General features: G+C 36.6%; 1 protein-coding gene across 1 annotated transcript in view; it reads left to right on the top strand.

Moving 5' to 3' along the window:
• Positions 1 to 27,500, top strand: part of LOC127634602 (sodium channel protein type 4 subunit alpha-like) — a 192,123-nt gene that overhangs the window by 142,992 nt on the left and 21,631 nt on the right. The window contains exons 18-21 of the mRNA XM_052114210.1: positions 11,439 to 11,559; positions 16,901 to 17,055; positions 19,954 to 20,127; positions 24,393 to 24,515. Of these exons, the coding sequence (XP_051970170.1) occupies positions 11,439 to 11,559; positions 16,901 to 17,055; positions 19,954 to 20,127; positions 24,393 to 24,515 (573 nt within the window). The remainder of the gene's footprint in view (positions 1 to 11,438; positions 11,560 to 16,900; positions 17,056 to 19,953; positions 20,128 to 24,392; positions 24,516 to 27,500) is intronic.

Here is a 27,500-nt window from a genome sequence, read left to right as displayed (position 1 = left end):
GGAGAACAGATCAGATGCTGGTGTTACTGGGGAGATCAGATCAGATGCTGGTGTTACTGGGGGAGATCAGGTCAGATGCTGGTGTTACTGGAGGAGATCAGATCAGATGCTGGTGTTACTGGGGGAGATCAGATCAGATGCTGGTGTTACTGGAGGAGATCAGATCAGATGCTGGTGTTACTGGAGGAGAACAGATCAGATGCTGGTGTTACTGGGGAGATCAGATCAGATGCTGGTGTTACTGGGAGAGATCAGATCAGATGCTGGTGTTACTGGGGGAGATCAGATCAGATGCTGTGTTACTGGAGGAGAACAGATCAGATGCTGGTGTTACTGGAGGAGAACAGATCAGATGCTTGTGTTACTGGAGGAGATCAGATCAGATGCTGGTGTTACTGGAGGAGATCAGATCAGATGCTGGTGTTACTGGAGGAGAACAGATCAGATGCTGGTGTTACTGGGGAGATCAGATCAGATGCTGGTGTTACTGGGAGAGATCAGATCAGATGCTGGTGTTACTGGGGGAGATCAGATCAGATGCTGTGTTACTGGAGGAGAACAGATCAGATGCTGGTGTTACTGGAGGAGAACAGATCAGATGCTGTGTTACTGGAGGAGAACAGATCTGATGCTGGTTTTACTGGAGGAGAACAGATCAGATGCTGTGTTACTGGAGGAGAACAGATCAGATGCTGGTGTTACTGGAGGAGATCAGATCAGATGCTGGTGTTACTGGAGGAGATCAGATCAGATGCTGGTGTTACTGGAGGAGAACAGATCAGATGCTGGTGTTACTGGAGGAAAACAGATCAGATGCTGGTGTTACTGGAGGAGAACAGATCAGATGCTGGTGTTACTGGAGGAGAACAGATCAGATGCTGGTGTTACTGGAGGAGATCAGATCAGATGCTGGTGTTACTGGAGGAGAACAGATCAGATGCTGGTGTTACTGGAGGAGAACAGATCAGATGCTGGTGTTACTGGAGGAGATCAGATCAGATGCTGGTGTTACTGGAGGAGATCAGATCAGATGCTGGTGTTACTGGGAGAGATCAGATCAGATGCTGGTGTTACTGGAGGAGATCAGATCAGATGCTGGTGTTACTGGAGGAGAACAGATCAGATGCTGGTGTTACTGGAGGAGAACAGATCAGATGCTGGTGTTACTGGAGGAGAACAGATCAGATGCTGGTGTTACTGGAGGAGATCAGATCAGATGCTGGTGTTACTGGAGGAGATCAGATCAGATGCTGGTGTTACTGGGAGAGATCAGATCAGATGCTGGTGTTACTGGAGGAGATCAGATCAGATGCTGGTGTTACTGGAGGAGAACAGATCAGATGCTGGTGTTACTGGAGGAGAACAGATCAGATGCTGGTGTTACTGGAGGAGAACAGATCAGATGCTGGTGTTACTGGAGGAGAACAGATCAGATGCTGGTGTTACTGGAGGAGATCAGATCAGATGCTGGTGTTACTGGAGGAGATCAGATCAGATGCTGGTGTTACTGGAGGAGAACAGATCAGATGCTGGTGTTACTGGAGGAGAACAGATCAGATGCTGGTGTTACTGGAGGAGAACAGATCAGATGCTGGTGTTACTGGAGGAGATCAGATCAGATGCTGGTGTTACTGGAGGAGAACAGATCAGATGCTGGTGTTACTGGGGGAGATCAGATCAGATGCTGGTGTTACTGGAGGAGAACAGATCAGATGCTGGTGTTACTGGGGAGATCAGATCAGATGCTGATGTTACTGGGAGAGATCAGATCTGATGCTGGTGTTACTGGGGGAGATCAGATCAGATGCTGTGTTACTGGAGGAGATCAGATCAGATGCTGGTGTTACTGGGGGAGATCAGATTAGATGCTGGTGTTACTGGAGGAGATCAGATCAGATGCTGGTGTTACTGGGGGAGATCAGATCAGATGCTGGTGTTACTGGAGGAGATCAGATCAGATGCTGGTGTTACTGGGGGAGATCAGATCAGATGCTGATGTTAATGGGGGAGATCAGATCAGATGCTGGTGTTACTGGGGGAGATCAGGTCAGATGCTGGTGTTACTGGAGGAGATCAGATCAGATGCTGGTGTTACTGGAGGAGATCAGATCAGATGCTGGTGTTACTGGAGGAGATCAGATCAGATGCTGGTGTTACTGGGGGAGATCAGATCAGATGCTGGTTTTACTGGGGGAGGACCATCATGCATCAGTTGCAGCAAAATTCATTTTTGAGCTGCACACCCTTAATGTACTTCACTCACAGTACTTTTATTCTCTTATGTTCATAATGTCGTGTTAAATGCTTATTTTATTTTATATTATATAGTGTATATTGTTATTATTGTTTTTATTTTATTTTATTAATTACCTGGCACCTTATTTTAATTCAAGTCAAGTCAAGTCAATTTTATTTGTATAGCGCCTTTCACAACACACATCGTTTCAAAGCAGCTTTACAGAAGATCAGCATTAACAGACGATAAGAACTGTAATGTCTATAAAGTCGATTAATCATCATTGTGTAATTTAGATAAAATACAAATTTTAATAGTGTTTATAAATAATTAAATGATAATTGTATTAATAACCCCAGTGAGCAAGCTGTAGGCGACTGTGGCGAGGAACACAAAACTCCATAAGATGTTGATTAATGGAGAAAAATAACCTTGGGAGAAACCAGACTCACTGTGGGGGCCAGTTCCCCTCTGACTAACCCCACCCTAACCCTAAACCTGACTCACTGTGAGGGCCAGTTCCCCTCTGGCTAACATTATTGAATGTAATGTAAATATTAATTATGTATAGGTAAAATCATGGTTTAAAATTATTAAACTAAGTGTTAGGGGTTATTGATTAAACATAGATTGTGTTTGAACTGTAAGATTAATGACCAAAGTCTTTGAAGTCCATCTTGATTAATTGCAGAAGTTCACATAGATGCAATTGTCCTTGTTAATTGGCTGATGAAGGCTTTTGTTGGCAATTGTTAGTCTAAGCATTTCATTTCAGGATCGTAGTCCATAAATAGACCAAGGTGATGCAGGTTGGAGTTGGCATAATTTCATCCTCTGAAGTCCGTCATAATAGATTGAAGTGATGTTTGGCTGGCACCGGCTGCATTTAGTCATCATCATTCTGCGACATGTAGCGGTGGAGTCCAGCATGAAGCAGGAATGGTGCTGGATCCAGCCGGTTCTGGTGACCTCAGGATAGGAGTCCCGAGGTTGAGACAGGGAAACAAATAAAAAGATGTAAGCGTAGATGCCATTGAATTTATTGCAGAGTAAGAGATCATGCTCAATGTTTCTGGTTTCTGGTTCCGGCAGACCCAACTAAAGCAGCCTAATTGTGGGATAAATTAGGTGTATGCCTGGCTAAATAGATGAGTCTTTAGTCTAGACTTAATCTGAGAGAGTGTGTCTGCATCTCGAACAGTGTTTGGGAGACTATTCCATAGTTTAGGAGCCAAATATGAAAAGGATCTTCCTCCTTTAGTGGATTTTGATATTCTAGGAACTATTAATAGGCCAGAATTTTGCAATCTTAATGAACGTGTTGGAATATAGCGTGGTAGAAGATCACTTAAGTACTGCGGAGACCATTCAAAGCTTTGTACGTAGTTAACAGAATTTTAAAATCAATACGGAATTTAACAGGTAGCCAATGTAATGATGATAAAATGGGGCTAATATGATCATATTTCTTGGTTCTCGTCAGCACTCTGGCTGCTGCATTTTGAACCAATTGAAGTTTATTTATTGATCTTGCTGGACATCCTCCCAGTAATGCATTACAATAATCTAGTCTTGAGGTCATGAACGCATGAATTAGTTTTTCGGCATCAGCAACCGAGAGCATATGCCTTAATTTAGCAATATTTCTTAGGTGGAAGAATGCTGTTCTACAACCATTTGTAATTTGATTTTCAAAAGGACAGATTGGTATCAAATATAACACCGAAGTTCTTTGCTGTTGAAGATGATGTAACAGTACATCCATCGAGAGTCAAATTATATTTTAGTGGCTTATTTTTAGAGTTTTTTGGTCCAATAATTAGAACCTCTGTTTTGTCAGAATTGAGTAGAAGGAAATTTCTGGCCATCCAATCTTTTATTTCATTGATACACTCTGCTAATTTTGAGAATTGTGAAATCTCATCAGGTTTTGAAGAAATATAAAGTTGTGTATCGTCAGCATAGCAGTGGAAACTTATTCCACGATTCCTGATAATATCTCCCAGGGGAAGCATATACATGGAGAAAAGCAGAGGCCCTAAAACTGATCCCTGTGGCACTCCATACTTTACTTTTGTTTGGTTTGACAATTCCTCATTTAAATAGACAAAGTGGTAGCGGTCTGCTAAATATGACCTAAACCATGCTAATGCCACTCCACAAATTCCAACATAATTCTCCAGCCTATTCAAGAGAATGTTGTGATCTATCGTGTCGAATGCAGCACTAAGATCTAAAAGCACTAGAAGAGAAATGCAGCCGCGATCAGATGATAAGAGCAAGTCATTAGTAACTTTGATAAGTGCAGTCTCTGTACTGTGATGAGGCCTAAATCCTGATTGAAATTCTTCATATATACTATTTCTCTGTAGAAATGAACATATTTGGGAGGATACTACCTTTTCTAGTATTTTTGACATAAACGGAGATTTGAAATCGGTCTATAATTAGCAAGTTCTCCAGGATCAAGTTGTGGCTTCTTAATTAGCGGTTTGATAATTGCCATTTTAAAGTTTCTTGGGACATGTCCTAAGCATAGCGAGGAGTTAATGATATTAAGAAGAGGTTCTGAGATTACAGGAGATACCTCTTTTAAGAGCTTAGTTGGTATAGGATCTAACAAACAAGTTGTGGCTTTTGATGTTTCGATAAGTTTTGTTAGCTCTTCATGACCTATGATAGCGAATGATTGAAGTTGCACATGAGGGAAATTATTCGACACTGTTTTCTGAGGTGCTATGACAGATGATTGCATAATTCCAATTTTATTTCTGATTATTTCAATTTTATCAGTAAAGAAATTCATGAAGTCATTACTCTTGAGCTGTGACGTAATATCTGGTCCTGTTGAGGCTTTATTCGTAACCAATTTAGCCACAGTACTGAATAAACATCTAGGAATGTTGTGGTTATTTTCTATGAGTTTACTAAAATATGCTGACCTGGCAGCTTTGAGTGCGTGTTTGTAGCTACAGACACTATCCTTCCATGCACCACAAAATACTTCTAATTTTGTATTTTTCCACATGCGCTCCATTTTCCGAGCTGCTCTCTTGAGAGCATGAGTGTGATCATTGTACCATGGTGCAGGGCTTATTTCTTTAATTTTCTTTAATCGAAGTGGGGCGACAACATCAGTGGTGCTAGAGAAGACTGCATTTAAATTTTTTGTTATTTCATCAAGTTCTTCTGGGCTTTGGGGTTTATTGAGTATATGAGATAGATCTGGAAGAGTATTAGTGAAGTCATCTTTAGTGGTCGAAAGAATAGTTCTACCTGAACGATAGCGTGGTGTAGATTGAGTAACATTAGCTGATTGCAGCATGCAAGAGACGAGGTAATGATCCGAGATGTCATCGCTCTGCTGCAGAATTTCTATATTATCAACATCAACTCCATATGAAAGAATTAAATCTAGCGTATGATTATGGCGATGAGTTGGTCCTGTTACATTTTGTCTGACTCCAAGAGAGTTGAGAATATCGATAAATGCTAATCCCAATGTATCATTTTCATTATCTATGTGAATGTTGAAGTCACCAACAATTAAGGCTCTATCTACAGTAACTACAAGATCTGATAAAAAATTTGCAAATTCACTAAGGAAATCTGAATAAGGCCTGGGTGATCTATACACTGTAGCAAGGGTAAAGGACGACAGAGATTTTTTATTTATATTTGTATCTGACGGTGTCACATTAAGCATTATTAGTTCAAAAGACTTACATATCCTGTCCTCTGAGTAACACCAAAAACTTCACTGTAAATTGTAGCAACACCTCCTCGACCCTTCAGACGAGGCTCGTGTTTATAACAATAACCTCGGGGGGGTAGATTCATTTAAACTAATATATTCATCCGGTTTAAGCAGGTTTCAGTCAAACAGAGCGCATCCAATCTATGATCTGTAATCATTTCATTGACAATTAGTGCTTTGGTAGCAAGAGATCTAATGTTTAGTAGCCCTATTTTTATATGATGTTTTATTTTTAATTTGTTTGTTTTGTTCAAGTTTGACCTTAATCAAATTTTTTCTAAATGATTTAGTGAGGGTATTGTGTTTGGTAGTTCGGGGAACAGACACAGTCTCTATGAGATATCTAGGTGATACAGTCTCTATGTGTTGTAGTTTATGTGACCTGTGTGACGTCTCATGGCAGCTAGCAGACGTTCGGATTAACCAGTTTGTCTGCTTCCTGACCTGGGCCCCATTTAGTCAATTAATATCATTATTAAGTCTATGAGCCAAATTACTAGAGAGGAGAGCGGCACCTTCCCTGGAGGGATGGAGTCCGTCTCTCTTTAGCAGGTCAGGTCTACCCCAAAAACTTTTCCAATTGTCTATAAATCCTATTTTATTCTGCAGACACCACTCAGACATCCAGCCATTCAGTGACACTAATCTACTATAAACCTCGTCACCACGACGAGCAGGGAGGGACCAGAGCATTTTACAGTGTCTGACATCGCTTTTGCAAATTTGCACACCTCTTTAACATTATCTTTAGTGATCTCCGACTGGCAGCCGGACATCGTTAGTGCCGACATGGATAACAATTTTAGAAAATCTACGTTTAGCATTAGCCAGCACTTGTAAATTTGATTTGATGTCAGACGCTCTGGCCTCCGAAATGCAATTAACAATAGTGGCTGGAGTCTCTATTTCCACGTTCCTTACAATAGAATCACCGATAACAAGGGCTCTTTCAATATGATTCTCAGTGGGTGTATCACTGAGTGGGGAGAATTTATTGGAAACCCTAACAGGAACGGGAGAGTGGTGTCTCTTTGCTGAACGAGTATGCCGCGAGACGTCACCCAAATGCCCTGCTGCAGGGGCTCTATAGCCGGAACCAAAGTGTGTGTGTTGCTCTCTGTACTGCCCGCATCCGAAACAGTATCTACCGGCTTCTCTTTCTCACTGACCTCTACTAGCGTTCGGATGCGAGTCTCTAACTCATTAACCTTCTCCGTCAGCCTGACTAATTCCTTACATTTATCACAAGTGAATCCCTCACTGCTGACGGAGGAGGCTATTTTAAACATGTGACATGCAATGCATGAACAAATAACATGAGCCGATGCCATGACTTACCGCAAATTGTTCGTTGTTCCTGAGCGGTGAGGGTTTTGAGGTTGATTTGAATCCCTCACAAAATTGTTTGTTGTTGGTGGTGGTTGTTCTTGGTAAGCGGTGCTTTGAAATCGATGCAATAATCTGTGTACCGCAGAGGAGAAAAAAACGGGTGCTCGCTGAAAAAATACACGCAGTTTAATCGCGATAAAAATAGAACGCGGATACAGGTGGAATATGCGCGCAGTTGAATCCCGATAAGAGAATAATACGGGAAGACCTGATGCGTGCTTAAAAATGGCAGATGTTTAAGGATTAAAGGCTACAAACACAGACTCTAGCTAGGTGTCAGCAGCAACCGGTAAAATACACGCAGATGAAACGGGAGAAAAAGCGGAAGAATCTGAAACGCGGTAAGATGACAAAGGATATAACTATGAACGACGCGGTACAATGACAAAGGATAACTATGAACGATGACTATAACGTTGAACGTATGAGAATAAGCAGTGCTAAGCAGGCCACAAACAAACTCGTGCAGCGTGCTGTGCCGTCAGCAACAGGAAGTCCAATGACGTCAGCAATCAGCAATTCTATCTTTATTGTTATTTGTTACTATTTTATTATTATTATTTGTCTAGTCATTTTCTGTTTTGTGTATTAATGCTTTGGCAATATTGTATGTAAACACAATCATGCCAATAAAGTACTTGAAATTGAAATTGAAATTAAATTGAAAATTGAATTGACAGACAGACAGACAGACAGAAAGACAGAGACAGGTAGCCAGACATACACTGTTTATAGACAGACAGATAGCCAGAAAGACACTCTATATTGGCAGACAGGTAGACAGACAGACAGACAGAAAGCCAGACAGATTGTGGTGCCACTGACTTGTCTCAGATGAGATCACAGGTGTGTCCAGTAAACAGGTAATAATGTATTATAGATTTGTCCTATATTCTCAGCACTGACTGGAAAAGAGTCTGTGGTGTTTTTAGACCACGTGGCTTCTCGAGCATCACAGTGGTTTCAGGTAACCTGATGGCGTCATGTGATTAGATTGTGTTATTGATGTTTGAGGGGTTTGTTCTGATTGATGGCAGTCTCCTCTCGGCAGGTGAAGTTGAAGGGATTCTCATCTGATGCTTTTATGAACACTTGTCTGCAGACTTCAGTCAGTCGCAGTGGCCCGTCTCTCCACGGGTGAAGCCAAATCAGTGCAATTAGACGTCCTGGTCCTCACAGCCATGCTAGTGGCCCAGCTCTGATTTCATTAGGGTCCAGTTGTGAATGCCACATTGCGGCTCTTGTCCCACTCCAGGTGGTTATTTATAGGGCTTTTGTGGTGGCCGGTATGTGCAACTCGACCTCCCTCAGTGTTTGGATTCCTCACACACCAACCAATGACCTATGAACTTGAGATTGCCTTGTGAGATGAGTGCAAGATAAATGTTACATTGTACAGATGCTAACCGGCCATCACAATGTTTGACAAGGGAACGTTATGTACCTAAAACTCGATGATATTGATGATGTCATGATGAATTCATTATCTGTTTACTGAGTGCCCAGAAAACCGTGTCATATTAGAGTTCAAGCTGTTATTACGGGGCATTTTTATCATGCTGTTGAAACACTATCACCCAGAGGGTCTCTCAAAGAAACAGATGTGGGGTGGTCTGGTGTTAAATATCATTGGCCACCCACATCAGGATTCTAACACCTCCAGTCACAAACACGCAGTCTTCAACACTACACTTAGTACGAGACTCTTTCTAATCTGAACAGAGGAGATGATGGAGTGTCAGAGCACCAGAGTTAAGAAACTGCTGAAAAAATCACACAAATAATTGAGCCAAAAATTTACTTTTTCTTATTTGACATTATATATCTCTGAGTGTAAATAATGTGGCTCTGAAAAACTTTTTTTTTTTGTTCCCAATCATGTCGACTGTATCTGAGAGAAAGTTTGTGTTGATACGACAAATCAATCAAAAGTTCAAACATTACAAATATAATTAATCATAGTGTCCAAAAACATCTCCAAACAAATAAAAGATAATAATTGTGCATAAGAACTAATTACACATGCAAACACAACAATGACTAAAGGTTTGCATAGCATGCACACATGATTTTAGTCATGAGATTTCACAGAATGAGTTTCATTCTGTGTCATTTGAGTCATCATTGAGTCTGTGTCGTGTATTTGGCGCAAGGGACAGTACTAGGGTCAGTGAACATTCGGGGCTTAGTCCAGACCTCTGTGGATATGGGGCCATCGTTTATCCTTATCAGAATATAATACACTTTATAATAAAAACCTGAATACATCTATGATGTGTCATTTATATAGTAAACTAAAAAGTCTCACTATTATCTCAGATACGCTCGAATATCAGAAAGCGCATGTTTTTAACATCTACACTTTAAAATGCGATTTAAACAACCCACTAAGTTGTCCCTTTCCGTAGTTTGACACACGTTGTGTACGGCTGTATACAGTTTTCATTGATTCGTCGGGTGCTTAAGTTCATTTACAAGAAAGCAGGTTGTAAACAAGCTAAATTGGTACTAGAGATGAAAAATAATAGCTAGATCGGCTAAAGTTGGCTATGTTTATTGCATCGTGTCTTAATAAAGAGCTTTGCTAAACATGCAAATGTCCTAACTCTTGACTTTAAAGTTAGCAAATTCCTTGAATATATCTGTATACATTACTTCCATGTTTTCAGGGTTATATATGTAAACATTTGGTACTTACCGCATCTGGATGGAGTAACTCAACACAGTTTCCAAGACACAGCCGCAATCGCCTCAAGCTCTCTTCTTGCATGCGCACACAAAGGTTACATGAGAGCTGGAAAGCATCTGCTGACAAGACAGCTCATGGAGACTGAATTGAGTCTGTATTTGGTGTTGTCAATACCGTAGAAATACAGGAATCATTCATTTATATACAGTATATTACCCTAACTTTAAAATGCAATGTCAAAATAATAAAATGTAAATGTTTTCATATCAACTTGACACCCAAGCACTGGTACTTATGACGTCACTACAAAAAGATGATCAAAACATTCGGGGCTTTAAGGAAAGTGTTAGTGGCTTAAGCCCCGGTAGCCCAGTCCTGGAGCCGCCTGTGTTTGGCGCCATCTCCTGGTGGTCATATGTAACATTGTGCTTCATGTGGATTATCTAATGATCTATACATCTGATTATCTTGTGTGTGGACTCGATTGAAAGATAATCACTGACTCTAAATAATCATATGTGATGTTTTATGTTCCATTTAATTTTCTTTGAAGCTACAAGTGAAAATGCCGCATATACATAATTGTCAAAGACATATATTTAGCTGTTACTCGCTATATTTTTGTCTGGTTGTATTTTACTCTTTGAGAGCTTTCAAACGACATATGACACATGAATATTTGATCAGTTTGATGTTTTTACTGATTGCAATAAATTTGATTAATTATCAAAACACACTGACTTATCTGCGGATTTTAAAGCACTTGTTCAGTTTTTGTCATAATATCTACATGCATTATAAAGAAGAGCTTCTAAACTTTCAAACAATACTGATTTTGTGTTCCTCAAGACTGGAGTTATTCATATTTTTCTGGCGCTCCCGCCGTCATCTGAACTTAAAGGGTTAAACAACAAAAAAAGGAAAGGTAGCATACAAGGGACTCCCAGCTTTAGTCTTATGTAAGATGTTACTTTGTCTCCCATTTTAATCTTTCGCAATCGATTTCATTAATATCGAAAGCCTGGAATCGGAGTTGATTCCCAATTTTCTGGAATCCAAGAGCAAAAATGGAAAACAACATTTACAACAACAACAACATTTTGGCCAACAAATATTTTAATTGATAGATTGTATAAATGTATGACATTTAAAACACGTGACAACATGCCCCGATCTGACTTTCACGAACAAAAACCTTTGTCCTAAGAACACGCCTTTCAGAACAAATCTTCCCTCATAATATAGTTGACCTTTGACCTCATGTCCGCAGTGTGGTTTGATTGTTAACCCAAGAGCTAAAGTGAAACTATGATGATAGTGAATATGAGGGATCCCTGCGGATCTGATTGGTTCTCGTTCATTTTCAGAGAGATGACACCAGCGTATCAGAGGGCAGCACAGTTGACCTCAGGAAGCCCGGCGAGGAGGAGGACGAGTATTCAGAGATAGCAGAAGATGCCATGGATCCGGAAAACTGCTTTCCTGAAGGTGGGTCATCTCAAACGGGGTAATAACGTATTTCATGTCCATGTAATTCCCAACACCGTACACCAGTAACAGCACAATTCCAGTCTCTTCGTGGAAGTGTTTTATGGCTCATAGTTTGATCACAGAATACTGTTATAGGCACCGTTCACCCAAACGAGGTGGAGATGTTTGTCAGAATGTTAGGGAGTGACAGTGACCCATTTTACTGTTTACGCGAGCTGGTGAAATTTCAAATGAGCTTTTAAAGACATTTTTGGAGTCGTTTTATACTCACGTGTGTCTCAGCCGCTGCGCTCTTCCTGTTGGCCTGTTCTGTAACGGAGGTGATTATATATAAAACATTAACCAATCAACTGACATTTGCAGGGCAATGGGGCATTAAATTGAATATTCTGTGTCAGCAAAGGTTTGAAAAGGCCTGTCAAAGATGAAATGGTCCTGTGTTAATGTGATGATGACTGACTCTATATTTCATTTAGTCAAATGCATCGACCAACCAGTCCAATCGGATGCATCCTCACGTGCCAAACGTACCGCTAGCGTAACTAGACTGTGAGTAGCACACAAAAAACATGGACGTTTTGTCCCTTAAAAAGTCGCTTTTGTAATGAATTCACTGCCTTAAATAGACAATTACTGTTAGACAGTTATGCTTAATACACTATAAGTGTTTTGTGGAATAGACATTTATTTTTGTTATTTTTATATTTTTGTTAAATGATAAATAATACAAATTCGAAATATTTTAATATTCTAGTTTAAAACAAATGTAATCTTTGAGTTCATGTTGTTTTTATATAATAATAAACAAACAAACAAAACATTTACAGTATTTTATACAAATATTGTATTTGATTTAATTGGTTTAATGTCATGTAAGCATCAAGTAAAAGGAATTGAATAGTTTCCTGGCACATTTAATATATGTGAGTGTACACAATGTTATCATTCATTTAAAACACATTTTCAAATGTCAAAATATTTTTTTAGAAATATCATGAATTTTTAAGTAAAGAATATCAGAACATTTTCTCAAGGTTATACAAAATGACATGAACTTTATAGTTAATTAAAAAAATAAAAAATAAAATAAAAGTTTTCAAATGTGTTTTCAAGGTGAAAAATATTTTTTTTAATAAATATCATGAATTTTAAGTAAAAAATATCAAGTTTCCTCTTGGTTATACAAAATGACCTGAACTTTATCTTTAATAAAAAATTTTTTTACAAAAAAACGTTTTCAAATGTATAATTCAAGGTGAAAAATATTTTGTTTAAATATCATGAATTTTAAGTCAAGAACATCAAAAGTTTTCTCAAGGTTACACCAAATGACATGAACTTTATTGATAATGAATAATAAAAAAAAAAAACGTTTTCAAATTTGATCAAATGTGTTTTCAAGGTAAAAAATATTTTTTTATAAATATCATGAATTTTTAAGTCGAGTATCAAAAGTTTAATCTTGGTTACACCAAATGACCTGAACGTTATCATTAATTAAAAAAAATAAAATAAAATAATAAAAAAAAATGTTTTCAAATGTTCAAGGTGAAATTATATATATTTTTTAAATATCATGAATTTTTAGTCAAAAATATCAAGTTTCCTCTTGGTTACACAAGAGGAATACAATGACCTGATTTTTATCGTTAATAAAAAATAAAAAAAGAAATTAAATTTTTTTTTTACAAAATTGAAATTCCGGGTGAAATTATTATTTTTTTTTTAAATATCATGAATTTTAAGTCAAGAATATCAAAACGTTTTCTCATGGTTACACCAAATGACCTGAAAAAAATGCACCTTTTCTAAAAATGTTAAAATATTTATATTTAATGCTGTGACAAAATAATAATTTGATTTTAAAACTTTACACACAGTCTTGCAGGTCTAAAGAGGTCTTCTCTTTTTATCAATTTTAACACATAAAAACTAAATTGCTTCATACGTTGTAGTTACACCACATGACTTTGATTTGGTCCACAAAAGTTTTTCAAATATTTATCATATTAAAAAAACATTGTTTCACTGCTTATTTTTGAAATAAATAATAATAATAGATTATTCTGCACTACTCATGCCGAAATTTCTATTTTGAAGAATTGTAGCTTTGAATGAGACTGTCGGTGGTTGCACCACATGACATTTTTGCATTTAAACCCCTGAAAAAAATATCAAAATGAACAAAAAAACTAAATATAATAATGTACAATTAAGTACAGGTTACTCAACTTTAAGACATAGTATGAAATAAAAAGAGTGAGTAAATCTGATGCGATGGTCCCGAAAACAACATTATGTGTGAATGATAAATAGTTTCACTATTCAAACTTTCCTTTAAACGTGAAATGTACTCATATATTTAAATATTACTAACAAGTTTTATATGTTTGGATCAACACGTTTGGACTGTAGGATATAATGTTAATGTATAGGATAATACTGGTAAGAGATAGAGCTTTAATTTAAACATGTATTTATATTCAGCTATAGTCACCTTGCACCTAGGAGTGGTGGCGGCGTAATGGGCTAAAGCACATAACGGGTAATCAGAAGGTTGCTGGTTCGACCCCCACAGCCACCACCATTGTGTCCTTGAGTAAGGCACTTAACTCCAGGTTGCTCCGGGGGGATTGTCCCTGTAATAAGTGCACTGTAAGTCGCTTTGGATAAAAGCATCTGCCAAATGCATAAATGTAAATGCACCTCCCTAAAATTAGCAAGAAGCAGCTTTCCCTCAATCTCTGATCTCTGAGTTTGCTCCATAATTCATCTGTGAAGCAGAAGTCCATCAGAGTTAGTTTGGAGACACAAGACAGCACCTACGTCTCAAATCTGCTCTTTACAAGCTGTCGACTTTATCACCGTGCAATGGGATTCTTTCACAGGACAGCTCATAAACTGATGTCTCCTTTAAAAGTGAATGATTTACAGCCTCTGATAATTCTCCAATGACACGTCATGGCCCCTCACCCCGCCGTTATGAGCTGAGAAATGACAGCGTTTGAAATGAGATCGCATTTCTCACCTATAAATCGAATAACGGCACATTTCTGATGACTCCATTGAATCTGTTGTAAAAGTGAAAAGGGCAGATTCACACATTATTAAAGGAGATACACAAAGAGGAAAGTGTCTTTGTGGGGATTCTTTGCCTTGAAAAGTTTCCTAAACCTCATCTTGAACACGAAAGCAAGACAAAGAGAGTGATGAAGTCGCCAATAACTCTTAGACTCGGTTCCTCTTCATTTTGCTTTGATGGCTGTTTATGGCTGATGAATGGTGATGCCCGCATGCTAAAGTGTCTGAGCCGACCAGTGGACGCAGGAGCATCGCTGCAAATTGAGTTGAGAGAAGCCTGTTACCATTACCCAGTTATTAAGTTAACAGGCAATAAGTGAATTTAGAAGAGCTCAGATGGCAGTAATGGAGACGCTTTGACGACTATGTGAAGCTCAAATGGGATTTCATGGCAGCGAGTCATTGTTGTACACACACGCTTTCACTGCAGCAGTGATACGGTGGGATTATATCACATAGAAGCCGCGTCTCCAGCGGAAAGACCCACAGATTAGCAAAAACATGGAACTTTGAAAGTTATTCCAGGTCCGTTTAGGAGACAAACGCTGACTACTACATTTATTTTGACTTATGTGTGAATATTATACAGGAGAGCATTTGAGCTATTGCGCTACACGCTTTCACAGGAACTGATTTGGGATCTTTTGAAGCTCTTTGAAGTTGTTAAAAGTCGTTTCTTTCCCATGTTGAATTGACCTGAGTGCTTTTGAAAGTAGAACGTTACACTATGCAAGTGCATTTGTTTCAGCTATAGTCTGATGTACTCAATAGATCTGCTCATTAAACATCCATATACAGTTCATGCAGATGAATCATGAATACACCCCTTCACGTCACCTTTGAGGAAAAGCTTTTATTGTTCTGAATTAAAATTTAATAATTAGCTAAGTACATATGTTTACCTTAAAAAATTGATTTGAAAAAATTTTGAAAGTAATGATACATGTACAATACATAAATAATAGTAAAATATATATATAAACATTTATATATTTGTTTATTATTATTTATCTATATATATATATTACACACACACACACACACACACACACACATATATATATATAAACATCTAAATATTTGTATTATTATTTATATATATATATATATATATATATATATATATATATATATATATATATATATATATATATATATATATATATATATATATATATATATATATTCACACACACACACATATATGTATATATATATATTTTTTTTATTATTATATATATATATATATATATATATATTATTATATATATATCTATATATATACACACACACACTATATATATATAAACATTTATATATTTGTTTATTATTATTTATCTATATATATATATTATACACACACACACACACACACACACTATATATATATAAACATTTAAATATTTGTATTATTTATATATATATATATATATATATATATATATATATATATATATATATATATATATATATATATATATTATTCACACACACACACATATATGTGTATATATATATATATATTTTTATTATTATTATATATATATATATATATTATTATTATTATATATTATCTCTATATATATACACACACACTATATATATATATAAACATTTATATATTTGTTTATTATTATTTATCTATATATATATATTTACACACACACACACACACACACATATATATATGTATATATATATATATATATATATATATATATATATATATTATATATACTATCTCTATATATACACACACACACATATATATATATATAAAAACATTTAAATATTTGTATTATTATTTATATATATATATATATATACATATTTACACACACACACACATATATATGTATATATATATATTATTTTATATATTATTATTATTATATATTATCTCTATACACACACACACACACACACACTATATATATATAAACATTTAAATATTTGTATTATTATTTATATATATATATGTGTGTACAGTCATATGTATTGGAAATATGTTATTAATTTTAACTTGATTGTAAAATGATGACATTTGTAGAGTCGATAATATATATATATATATATATATATACAAACAATATTATTTGCACGTATGATGTATAAAACACAAACATTACATTTCTGAGAACTTGACACGTGTTTTAAACTATTTATTTATTCAGATTTCTCCTTTTCTCTTTGACATCATTATTTGTCATTCCCATTATTACATGTGTGTGCCTAATAAACATCTGTTTTCTTTCAGTTTGTGTGAGTCATTTTCAGTGCTGTGACATCAACACGTCTGAGGGTTTAGGTCGGGCATGGTGGCGTCTGAGGAGGACCTGTTATCAGATCGTGGAGCACAACTGGTTCGAGACTTTCATCATCTTCATGATCTTACTCAGCAGTGGAGCTCTCGTGAGTTTCATATACAGTCTCAAATATCTCCATCTGACAGGGATCGTTCACCTCAAACAAACACACTGCTTGAAACACAAAAAGAGTTCTATGTCATCTCAAATGTCCAGGCTGCTCTGTTCTGTTCACTGAAAACAGATGAGAACCACCAGAAACGTACTTCATACTTAACACAAGTTTTCTAAAATTGCTAGAAGCAGCACAAGAAATACAACAGAAGGCAGGTAAAGGTTCTCTTTAACTTCACACTGAGTCTCAAAGATGTCCATCTAGCACATGTTTACATATACAGTAGAAACAAATACAGACAGATACAAACACGTGTTCATGTGAACAGCCCCTTAGCGTGCTTGACTGACCCAGTGGCAGCTTCTTCCTCACTACTTCAAACCAAACACAGAGACTGACCCTGGAACAGTGCATATGGGCAGAAAGTGGCAGCACATTTCCTGCTGGCTGGTCAATTCGTCAGACCGGGCGACTCCATGAGAGAGCTGTCACATGAGAGCAAATGCCCGCTGTCAGCTGACACTAATCAACATCAACACATGCCACGAGCTGTTAGCCATGTTGTGAAAAAATCACATCCTTAATCATGCATTCATACTGACTCTGTTTAGTACTGCATTTACACCCTTTACTGATTTTTTTTATTGCCAGATATTGTTATATTTTTGAGGTTCATATTCTGTTTCACAAATTATCTTCAATATTTATCACATTCAGTTACACTTTATAACATTAATAATTAATTAACAAATATAATGAAAGATTGGTTACATAATATTCATTCTTAAACATTGAGCAACACTATATAATAACTTTTATAACTTTCACTAATATATCATTGACAAATATTACATTATAAACACATAATGCTTAACATAAATGCTTTATAAAATTGATCAATACACAAACTTTATAATAATGTTTATAACATTCACTAATACTTTATTGACATGTTATTACATACATATATGCTTTATAATATTGATCAATACACATTGAGGAATACTATATAATAATGTTTATAACTTTCACTAATACTTCATTGACATGTTATTACATGTATATAACACTTAACATATATGCTTTATAATATTGATCAATACACATTGAGGAATACTATATAATAATGTTTATAACTTTCACTAATACTTTATTGACATGTTATTACATGTATATAACGCTTAACATATATGCTTTATAATATTGATCAGTAAACATTGAGGAATAATTTATAATAATGTTTATAACTTTCACTAATACTTTATTGACATGTTATTACATGTATATAATGCTTAACATAAATGCTTCATAATATTGATCAATACACATACTTTATAATAATGTTTATAACTTTCACTAATATTTCATTGACATGTTATTACATGTATATAACACTTAGCATATATGCTTTATAATATTGATCAATAAACATTGACGAATACTATATAATAATGTTTATAACTTTCACTAACACTTTATTGACATGTTATTACATGTATATAACGCTTAACATATATGCTTTATAATATTGATCAATACACATACTTTATAATAATGTTTATAACTTTCACTAATATTTCATTGACATGTTATTACATGTATATAACACTTAACATATATGCTTTATAATATTGATCAATACACATTGAGGAATACTTTATAATAATTTTTATACCTTTCACTAATACTTTATTGACATGTTATTACATGTATATCATGCTTAACAAATTATTTTTAATATTGATCAATACACATTGAGGAATACTATATAATAATGTTTATAACATTCACTAATACTTTATTGACATGTTATTACATGTATATAACGCTTAACATAAATGCTTTATAATGTTGATCAATAAATATTGAGTAACATTCTATAACTTTCACTAATATATCATTAAAAGAAACATTCCCATGACATAGTACTGTAGTAAACAAATCATTAGTTAGTTTACATTCAAATAGTTATTTATAAACTTTGATTAATAATTTCATGAACTACTAATATTAAGCATCATTTTCTTTTTCTTGTTGACTTATTTTAAAGTGAAACAGGATGTTCGACAAGAATAAATGTAGAACGGGACTTGATTTGATCCATGTTGAATGGGCTTGATGACTTCCGGCAAAAAGGAAAGTTCATTTTAATTAGGAGCATGTATTTAAAAACTATGTATAAAAAGGGGCAATTCTAATGTCATGTTGACTTTACTGCAAGTTTTATGTGTTCTGTCTCTGTACGAATATGTGCCACACAGTCTTGCACAGAAAACAGCTAATGCCACAGCAGAAAATGTATTCCCAGTGTATAATATTATATAACACGGTGCATTTCCTGAAAGATCAGAGCGCTGTGTGCCGGACTGACTCAGAGAGGGGCTAATGTCAGGCTTCAGTGTAACTGCCCGGGTGCCAGGTGTGTGCCCAAACCGCTGGTATTTTAGTGGCATTTACCCGCGGCTTCAGCAGCAGCTGCTCTTTCAGACGGGCACTTGAATGATCGCACATAAAAACAGAAAGTAAGCAGAAAAGCAGAAAGAGCAGAGTCTGCGGAAACCAGCGGAGACAGATGTTGCCTGGACATCAGTGCACATATGTGCCATAGAGATCATCTAAATATGAAAATTCACTCATTTACTCACCCTCATGTTGTTCCAAACCCAGATGACTTTCATACATCAGTGAAACACAAAAGGAGATGTTTAGAAATAATACTATATTGTATGGAAAAGAGCAGCCTGAACATTCCACTAAACATCTCCTTTAGTGTTCCATGAACGAAATGTGTAAATGATGACAGAATTTCCAGAACAGACCACAGTCATTGTGAAGAACGTTTTCTTCATGTGTGTTGTGTTAAGATAGTGTTTTATTCTTTTCTGTCAGGCGTTTGAAGACATTTACATCGAGCAAAGGAAAGTGGTGAAAGTGGTGCTGGAATACGCCGACAAGATCTTCACCTACATCTTCATCCTGGAAATGGCTCTGAAATGGATCGCCTACGGCTTCAGGAAATACTTCACTAACTACTGGTGCTGGCTAGACTTCCTCATTGTGGATGTAAGTACCTTAATTTACTTTTACAACTTCTGATTGCAAAGTGCTTTACCACTGGAAGTGCTTTATTATAAAACATTTGAACTCTCAAGTTTATTCAATCAGGTTCATTTTAAAGAGACCAACTTTTAAATGATATAGTCAATGATTTTTAAATCAGTCCTGCTTTTCAATGTTTCATTAGAAATATCAAATGATGTATGATCATTTATAATCATTGTAATGTTGTTTTACTGTTGTTTGATTAAAGGGAAAATACATTCATCTCTAGATGTATATGTACAGTGACACACTGCTGTTTGTGATGGCTCAGTACAATGTAAAGATCATGCTCCAACGTCATATAGATTACAGTTTGTTCTCCAAACGCAATCAATCCAGAATCAGCATGACACATAAGTATTTTCAGGTATTAATTCATCAAGTGCACATACATTTTCTTAAGTTTGCCGTAAACTCTATTACATTGACATTAACTCCACATTTACACTAATTTACACTTTTAACCTCCTGAGACCCGAGTGCGACTGCAGTGTGCATTTTCCATCCCACTTGATTTGTAACTAGTCGCCCCTAATAAACAAGCAAAAAAATATATTTTATTTTGTGCAAATAGTTTTCCTAAAAATGTATGTCCACATATGTGGACAGCGGGTCTAAATTAACATGTTGAGTGATCCAAACATCATCTGAAACACACTTAACTGCATAGAGAGCTATAGGATGCTCCCTTGCTCCCTATTTAGTGCATGACTTAACCTCCAGTGTGCTGTCTGTCTGCACTGATCTCAGAACAGTTATAGTAGAGTTATAGGATGCTCCCTTGCTCCCTATTTAGTGTATGACTTAACCTCCAGTGTGCTGTCTGTCTGCACTGATCTCAGAACAGTTATAGGAGAGCTATAGGATGCTCCCTTGCTCCCTATTTAGTGAATGACTTAACCTCCAGTGTGCTGTCTGTCTGCACTGGTCTCAGAACAGTTATAGAGAGATATAGGATGCTCCCTTGCTCCCTATTTAGTGCATGACTTAACCTCCAGTGTGCTGTCTGTCTGCACTGGTCTCAGAACAGTTTGAAATGCACCTTATTTTCATTCTAGCTCCATATTCAGCCTCTGAAAGACAGTTTTTAACTCATTTATTCTCAGTGTGATAATGTACACTGTATACAGGAGCCTATAGTCCACATACGTGGTCATTGTGTTTAACAGCGCACTGTTTCGTAATGAATCAATTACATTTTATAAATGTCATATTGGATGAAACTAGAGACTAATCTTTTGACACAAACAGGTTTTAATGTAAAATCTTAAATATGTTTCTTACCAGATGTAGTTTTGTTTGTGTTTCTCCCAAAGAGAAACTACACTGAGATAGGCGCCATGTTGTTTTGTCACATGACTCAGTGTGTCAAAAGTTTAACCCTTTACTGACAGTACAGAGTCTCTTGAATTGAGATCAGTCAGTTTAAATTATATGAAGTAATGCATAGCCTATAGCGAAGCCAAAACATTATGTCCACGCATGTGGACGTGGAATCTCAGGAGGTTAAAAACTCCATATTAATTTTCTGAACTTCACTGATTCCAAAGTACGAGGTAACGGGGAGTGTTTTTGGAGGAGGAAAAGACTGTTCCAGTTTGGAAAAATCTATGTTTTCAAACAAAAACTTATTAGTGTGGATGAGGCCTAAAACTGCGGTTTGGTTTTTAAAGACTCGAATTGCAGAAACCTTTGCGAGACACCAATGTAGGTGACTGAATTGAATACTCACAAACAGTCCTACAGCCAAACTCTCCATCCATCTTCAACCGCTTATCCGAAGTCGGGTCGCGGGGGCAGCAGCTCCAGCAGGGGGCCCCAAACTTCCCTATCCCGAGCCACATTAACCAGCTCTGACTGGGGGACCCCGAGGCGTTCCTAGGCCAGTGTGGAGATGTAATCTCTCCACCTAATCCTGGGTCTTCCCAGAGGCCTCCACTCAGCTGGACGTGCCTGAAACACCTCCCTAGGGAGGCGCCCAGGGGGCATCCTTACCAGATGCCCAAACCACCTCAACTGGCTCCTTTCAACTGCAAAGGAGCAGCGGCTCTACTCCGAGCTCCTCACGGATGACTGAGCTCCTCACCCTATCTCTAAAGGAGAAGCCCGCCACCCTTCTGAGGAAGCCCATTTCGGCCGCTTGTCCTCGTGACCTAGTTCTTTCGGTCATGACCCAGCCTTCATGACCATAGGTGAGGTACATATTACACTTCAATATGTACATCTGTGGTGAAGGGCTGGCCGACCGATAGTGGATTTTACTGATACCGATAACTACAGTGAAAAAGACAGATGGTAATAAACACAGTTAATAGATAAATCGGGCGACAGTTTTTTAAATATAATTTGTAGAATGCTATATATATATATATTCTTATTCTTTCATTACTATGACATAGAGGTTGTAAGAAAAATAATAAAATCCCAAATGCAGTTTATAATACCACCAAAATCCCAATAATGACCAGAATTATTATTTATGGATTTTTATTTGGTGCTTCCACTGATTTTGTGGATAACCGATAGTTTAAAAAATGCAACTATCAGCATTAATGAATCGGGAAAACCGATATATCGGTCGACCTCTAATTTTGTTGTTGTGTTCATAAAGCTGAAACAACGAAAACTGTGTCACTGTAAAAATACTGCTGGACTGAACTGTAATTCTACTGTAATTCAGTGCTTCATAGTGTACATGGACGAGTCTGAACTGCAACATGCTTTTTTAATGTATTTAAATGTAATTTGCTTGACACCATTCAATGTCTTGGAAAACAAAAACATATAGCCTGTTGAAATGTACTGAAGTTAATGGACACATTTTGGCACTTACTGTACCTTATAATTCTTTACAACAGAATGAAATAAGGTCAAATACACCGTTATAGTTTTGAATGAGTAAGATTTCTCAGAGAGAAGATTTAGAAAATGTGCTTAATATCTTCCGTATATCTGCACCATCATTTTGAATATTGAAAACTATCAAAAAAAAATGTAAAAACAGAAATAAAACACAAACAGCGAGAGATAAAAATCACCATATTTTAGACAAAGATTTAAACTTTTTAATATATTTTTAAATTGATGGATTATTGTCCTATTGGAATACACTAAAAAAATATTTTAAGATGAACGCATTTCAATTTCAACTAGTAATTTTTTAAGTTTCATTTATTATTATTATTATTATTATTATTATTATTTTTTTATTTTTATTTTTATTTTTTCCCCAATTTGTAACGCCCAATTCCCAATGCGCTGTAAATCCTCGTGGTGGCATTGTGACTCACCTCAATCCGGGTGGCGGAGGACGAATCTCCAGTATAGTTGCCTCCACATCTGAGACCGTCAATCCGCGACATCTTATCACGTGGCTTGTTGAGTGCGTTACCATGGAGACGTAGCGCATGTGGAGGCTTCACGCTATTCTCCACGGCATCCACGCACAGCTCACCACACGCCCCACCGAGAGCGAGAACCACATTATAGCGACCACGAGGAGGTTACGCCATGTGACTCCACCCTCCCTAGCAACCGGGCCAATTTGGTTGCTAAGGAGACCTGGCTGGAGTCACTCACCACACCCTGGATTTAAACATTACACAATTCAATTGAAAGATGTTGTTTTGTTATGAAATTGAAATGCGAAAATATTTTTTTGAGTATAAGATGAAATGTATGAAAACAAAAGAGTGAACTCCAACTAAACAAACTATAATTCAATTCACACAGGTGTCAGTGATCGGTCTGGTGGCACGTGTGTTCAATTATGACCAAATTGGCACCATGCGGGTTCTGAGGACACTTCGGGCGCTGCGGCCTCTCCGCGCCGTGTCTCGCTTTGCTGGCATAAGGGTAAGACTCGCGCCAACCTGCTCCCAGAACCGTTGACACCGTTTGAAACGCTAGATGCATTTAATCAGTAGAGAGGTCAAAATGAACCTCTAAACAACCTTCCGTTCCTTACCAGGTCAAAAGAGGACGTCTAAACTTAATCTTTCTCCACTGACGCACATTGATTTTTCTACAGGAGTGACCAGATCCATGTTAGACCGCTGGAACTGCAGTTAACCATGTTTTTTCTCTTAGCAAAGAAGAGCGCCGCTATCTAACGCGATTCCTTCCACAGGTCCTAAAGCAGCTGGTGTCTGTAGCGGGTTTGTTTGGCGTCTCCTAACTCTGCCCTTTCTATCTTCTCTGTCTCCTGGGCTCTCTGTCACTCATAGGTCTCTCTAGTAAGCCTCGTAGCAAGCACGCTTGGGTACTCCGACTTTGCCGCCATCAAATCGCTCAGAACGCTCAGGGCACTCAGACCGCTGAGAGCGCTGTCCAGATTTGAAGGCATGAGGGTAAGATGCACTTGTCTCTCTCACTCTCTCTGTCCCCTTCACATCTGTCAGTTCTCCATTTTTCTGAGGCGGTGTATTCCTTTTTTTGCACAGAAACAGGAAGTAGATCATTTTTTTTAGGAACTGTTTTCGTATGTTAAACTGCCTCAGAATTTCATGCATCTTCTCAAATCTCCTCTCATCATCTCTTTATCTGCTTATTGCATTAGATTGGTTAAATAGCCGCTTAAATGGCTCGTTCTTCATTAATGATAATATTTATAGGAGGTAAAATCATCCCTTTCAAAAGGACATGCACATTAAAACACATCTTAAATATGACATCTGTAACTAAAACTTATGAAACCTGTCAAAAACATGTCCAGGACATATTTCATCCCAAAATATAAAAGATAAAATAAAAAAATTAAATCTATTTTTAAGACTAATATGTGCGTTGGTTCGTTATTTTTATGATAATTAAGTTGGATTTCCATATGAGTTGTCATATATATGATGTAATGTAAAAAAAATGTAATTGTCTATAACACAATAATAATAGTAATCAAATATTTAAAAATGTTAACATATATTATATTTATTATATATACTGTGTTAGTTCTGGTCCTCGAATCTGATTGGACGAGAGATGTTCCATGAGCACTGATGGTGTGACATCATCATCACTCGGACGCTTCACTGTGTGTGTGTGTGTGTGTGTCACTCCACTTGTGTTCGTTCTAAACTAAAGAGTAAGAGCAGTGCAGATGTGTTAAGAGCTACTTTTTATCTTTTTTTTTTTTTTTACATTACATATGTTAGCCAGCATGTGGTGGCAAAAGACCCTTTTTGTGTGTAATATGAGCCAGTTGGTGACGTGAAGTGAATCCGCATCAGCCCGTGACTATAAAACAGCTTGTAGTGATCGCTTGTATTACTACTACACTACTAAAGTTAGGAAACAGCTTTAAACGGCTTTAAATGAACAACTTCAGCATTAAGGCTCATCACAGAGACATAACAGACTGATTAATTACAAAGGGTTCTTTTTAAAATGTCAGAGGACATTGCGGTTTCTATAGTGATCGACTCTTGAGCACCAGCTAGCATGAAATAGGGAGAAATACTCCCGCTTGGACGCTATTTTTCCAGCTGATCTTCAGAAAACTGACAGCATCTCTGCTTGGGTGTGGCAACAGGTGATCGCACACACTCCATCTCTCTCTCTCTCTCTCTCTCTCTCTTTCTTTCTCTCTCGCTCGCTCGCTCTCTCTCTCACTCAAATCAAATTTCAAATTTAAAGTACTTTATTGGCATGATTGTGTTTACATACAATATTGTCTCTCTCTCTCTCTCTCTCAATTTTAAATTTTAAATTGAAAGGGAGAGACAAATTGAAAATTGAAAATCGCTTACTCTCTCACTCTCTCTCAATTCAGTTTAAATTTGAATGTACTTTATTGGCATGATTGTGTTTACATACAATATTGTCTGGCTCGCTCTCTCTCTCTAACACTCTCACACTCTCTCTCTCTCTCTCTCTCTCACTCACTCTCTCTCTCTCTCTCTCTCTCTCTCTCTCTCTCTCTTTCACACACACACACACACACACACATCCATCTTTGTTTCTCCAATAACTTGTTAGAAACAGCACAAGACGTGATGCTAGTTCTAAAGTGACATTTTTGTATTACTAACGGAGGTTTGGACGCATCATTTGGTTTGAAACAGCAACGGCAGATTCTGATTCGTTGCGTAATAAAGTATTTCCATGCACAAACACATTTTTATGTCTGTTCTTTGTTTTTCCTAAATTTTTTAAAATGCAATATCACACTCGCAATCATGCTATATGGCCCTATATCAGCACTGCTGTAATTACCTGAATCACAGCAGTGCTGATATAGGGCCATATCGCACTCTTCCTCGTGTGATATTGCTTATATATAGATATATATGTGTGTGTGTGTGTGTGTGTGTGTGTGTGTGTGTGTGTGTGTGTGTGTGTGTGTGTGCACTAAATTATTTCGAGAGAAAAAAATCTAATATATAAATGTATAAATATGTATTTTATGTTTATATTATAATATTATTAATTACAATCAAGACATTTTACCTTGTGAAATATAACTTGGACATGTTTTCATGAGATTCCCATGTAACAAATCCTAAAAATGTTTTTGTTTTATTATTCATAACTTCAAAAACCTTGAATATTTCCACAATCCTATAACTTCACACTCTCGTGGTGTGAAATATGTTTTTTTCAGTATTATTGTAATAACTGCATCTATTTCTCTAACTTACCAGAAAGACTTAACAGTGTTGGACAATAGATGCAAAAATATATCTTATGAATAATACGACGACTTTTTGACTGGATGTTTCAGTAATTGAGATATTAAAGTAAGTACACAAAAAATGAATATACAAGGCAAACATAAGTGCATTTTATACATGTATATAAATATGTAAAATAGGCTTCTATACAAGTATCATTTGCATTGGAAAGATCTACTGACACACGCAGGAGGACTTGTTCATCCAGTGTTATCTGATATCACTTCTGTTTCTCATCTGCTGTCAGTATTACAGGACCGTGCAGTGATGCATGTGTACAGTAGTGATGTTGTGGTCATCAGGCCCTGAGGTAGATTATTAAACAGTCTGTATCAGCTAGATGATGAAGTTGTTTTTGTCCTCGAGGAAACACCATCAGTATTCTGGATAATTGAATGTCAAAATTGGGCTTTTAGCATGTGGTAAAACAGATCGCTTCATCACTCATCCACTCAGTGTTATCTGCATTCTTCCTCTCAATGTACATACTGTACACATACACTGCAGTATTTATTTACAGTATGAAAGTATTAGGCAAGACAAGCTTATGTTGCACATTTCATACGCAGCGGTGATTCAACATGATACACATAGACAACACTTTCAGTTAAGATCAGTTCATGCATTATGAACTAATAATTATCAGATTAACATTAGCCTAAATTA

The sequence above is a fragment of the Xyrauchen texanus genome, chromosome 41, assembly GCF_025860055.1.
Source record: "Xyrauchen texanus isolate HMW12.3.18 chromosome 41, RBS_HiC_50CHRs, whole genome shotgun sequence".
NCBI lineage: Eukaryota > Metazoa > Chordata > Actinopteri > Cypriniformes > Catostomidae > Xyrauchen > Xyrauchen texanus.
The sequence above is the reverse complement of the archived record's forward strand: the minus strand, read 5'-3'. Positions and strand labels throughout refer to the sequence as shown.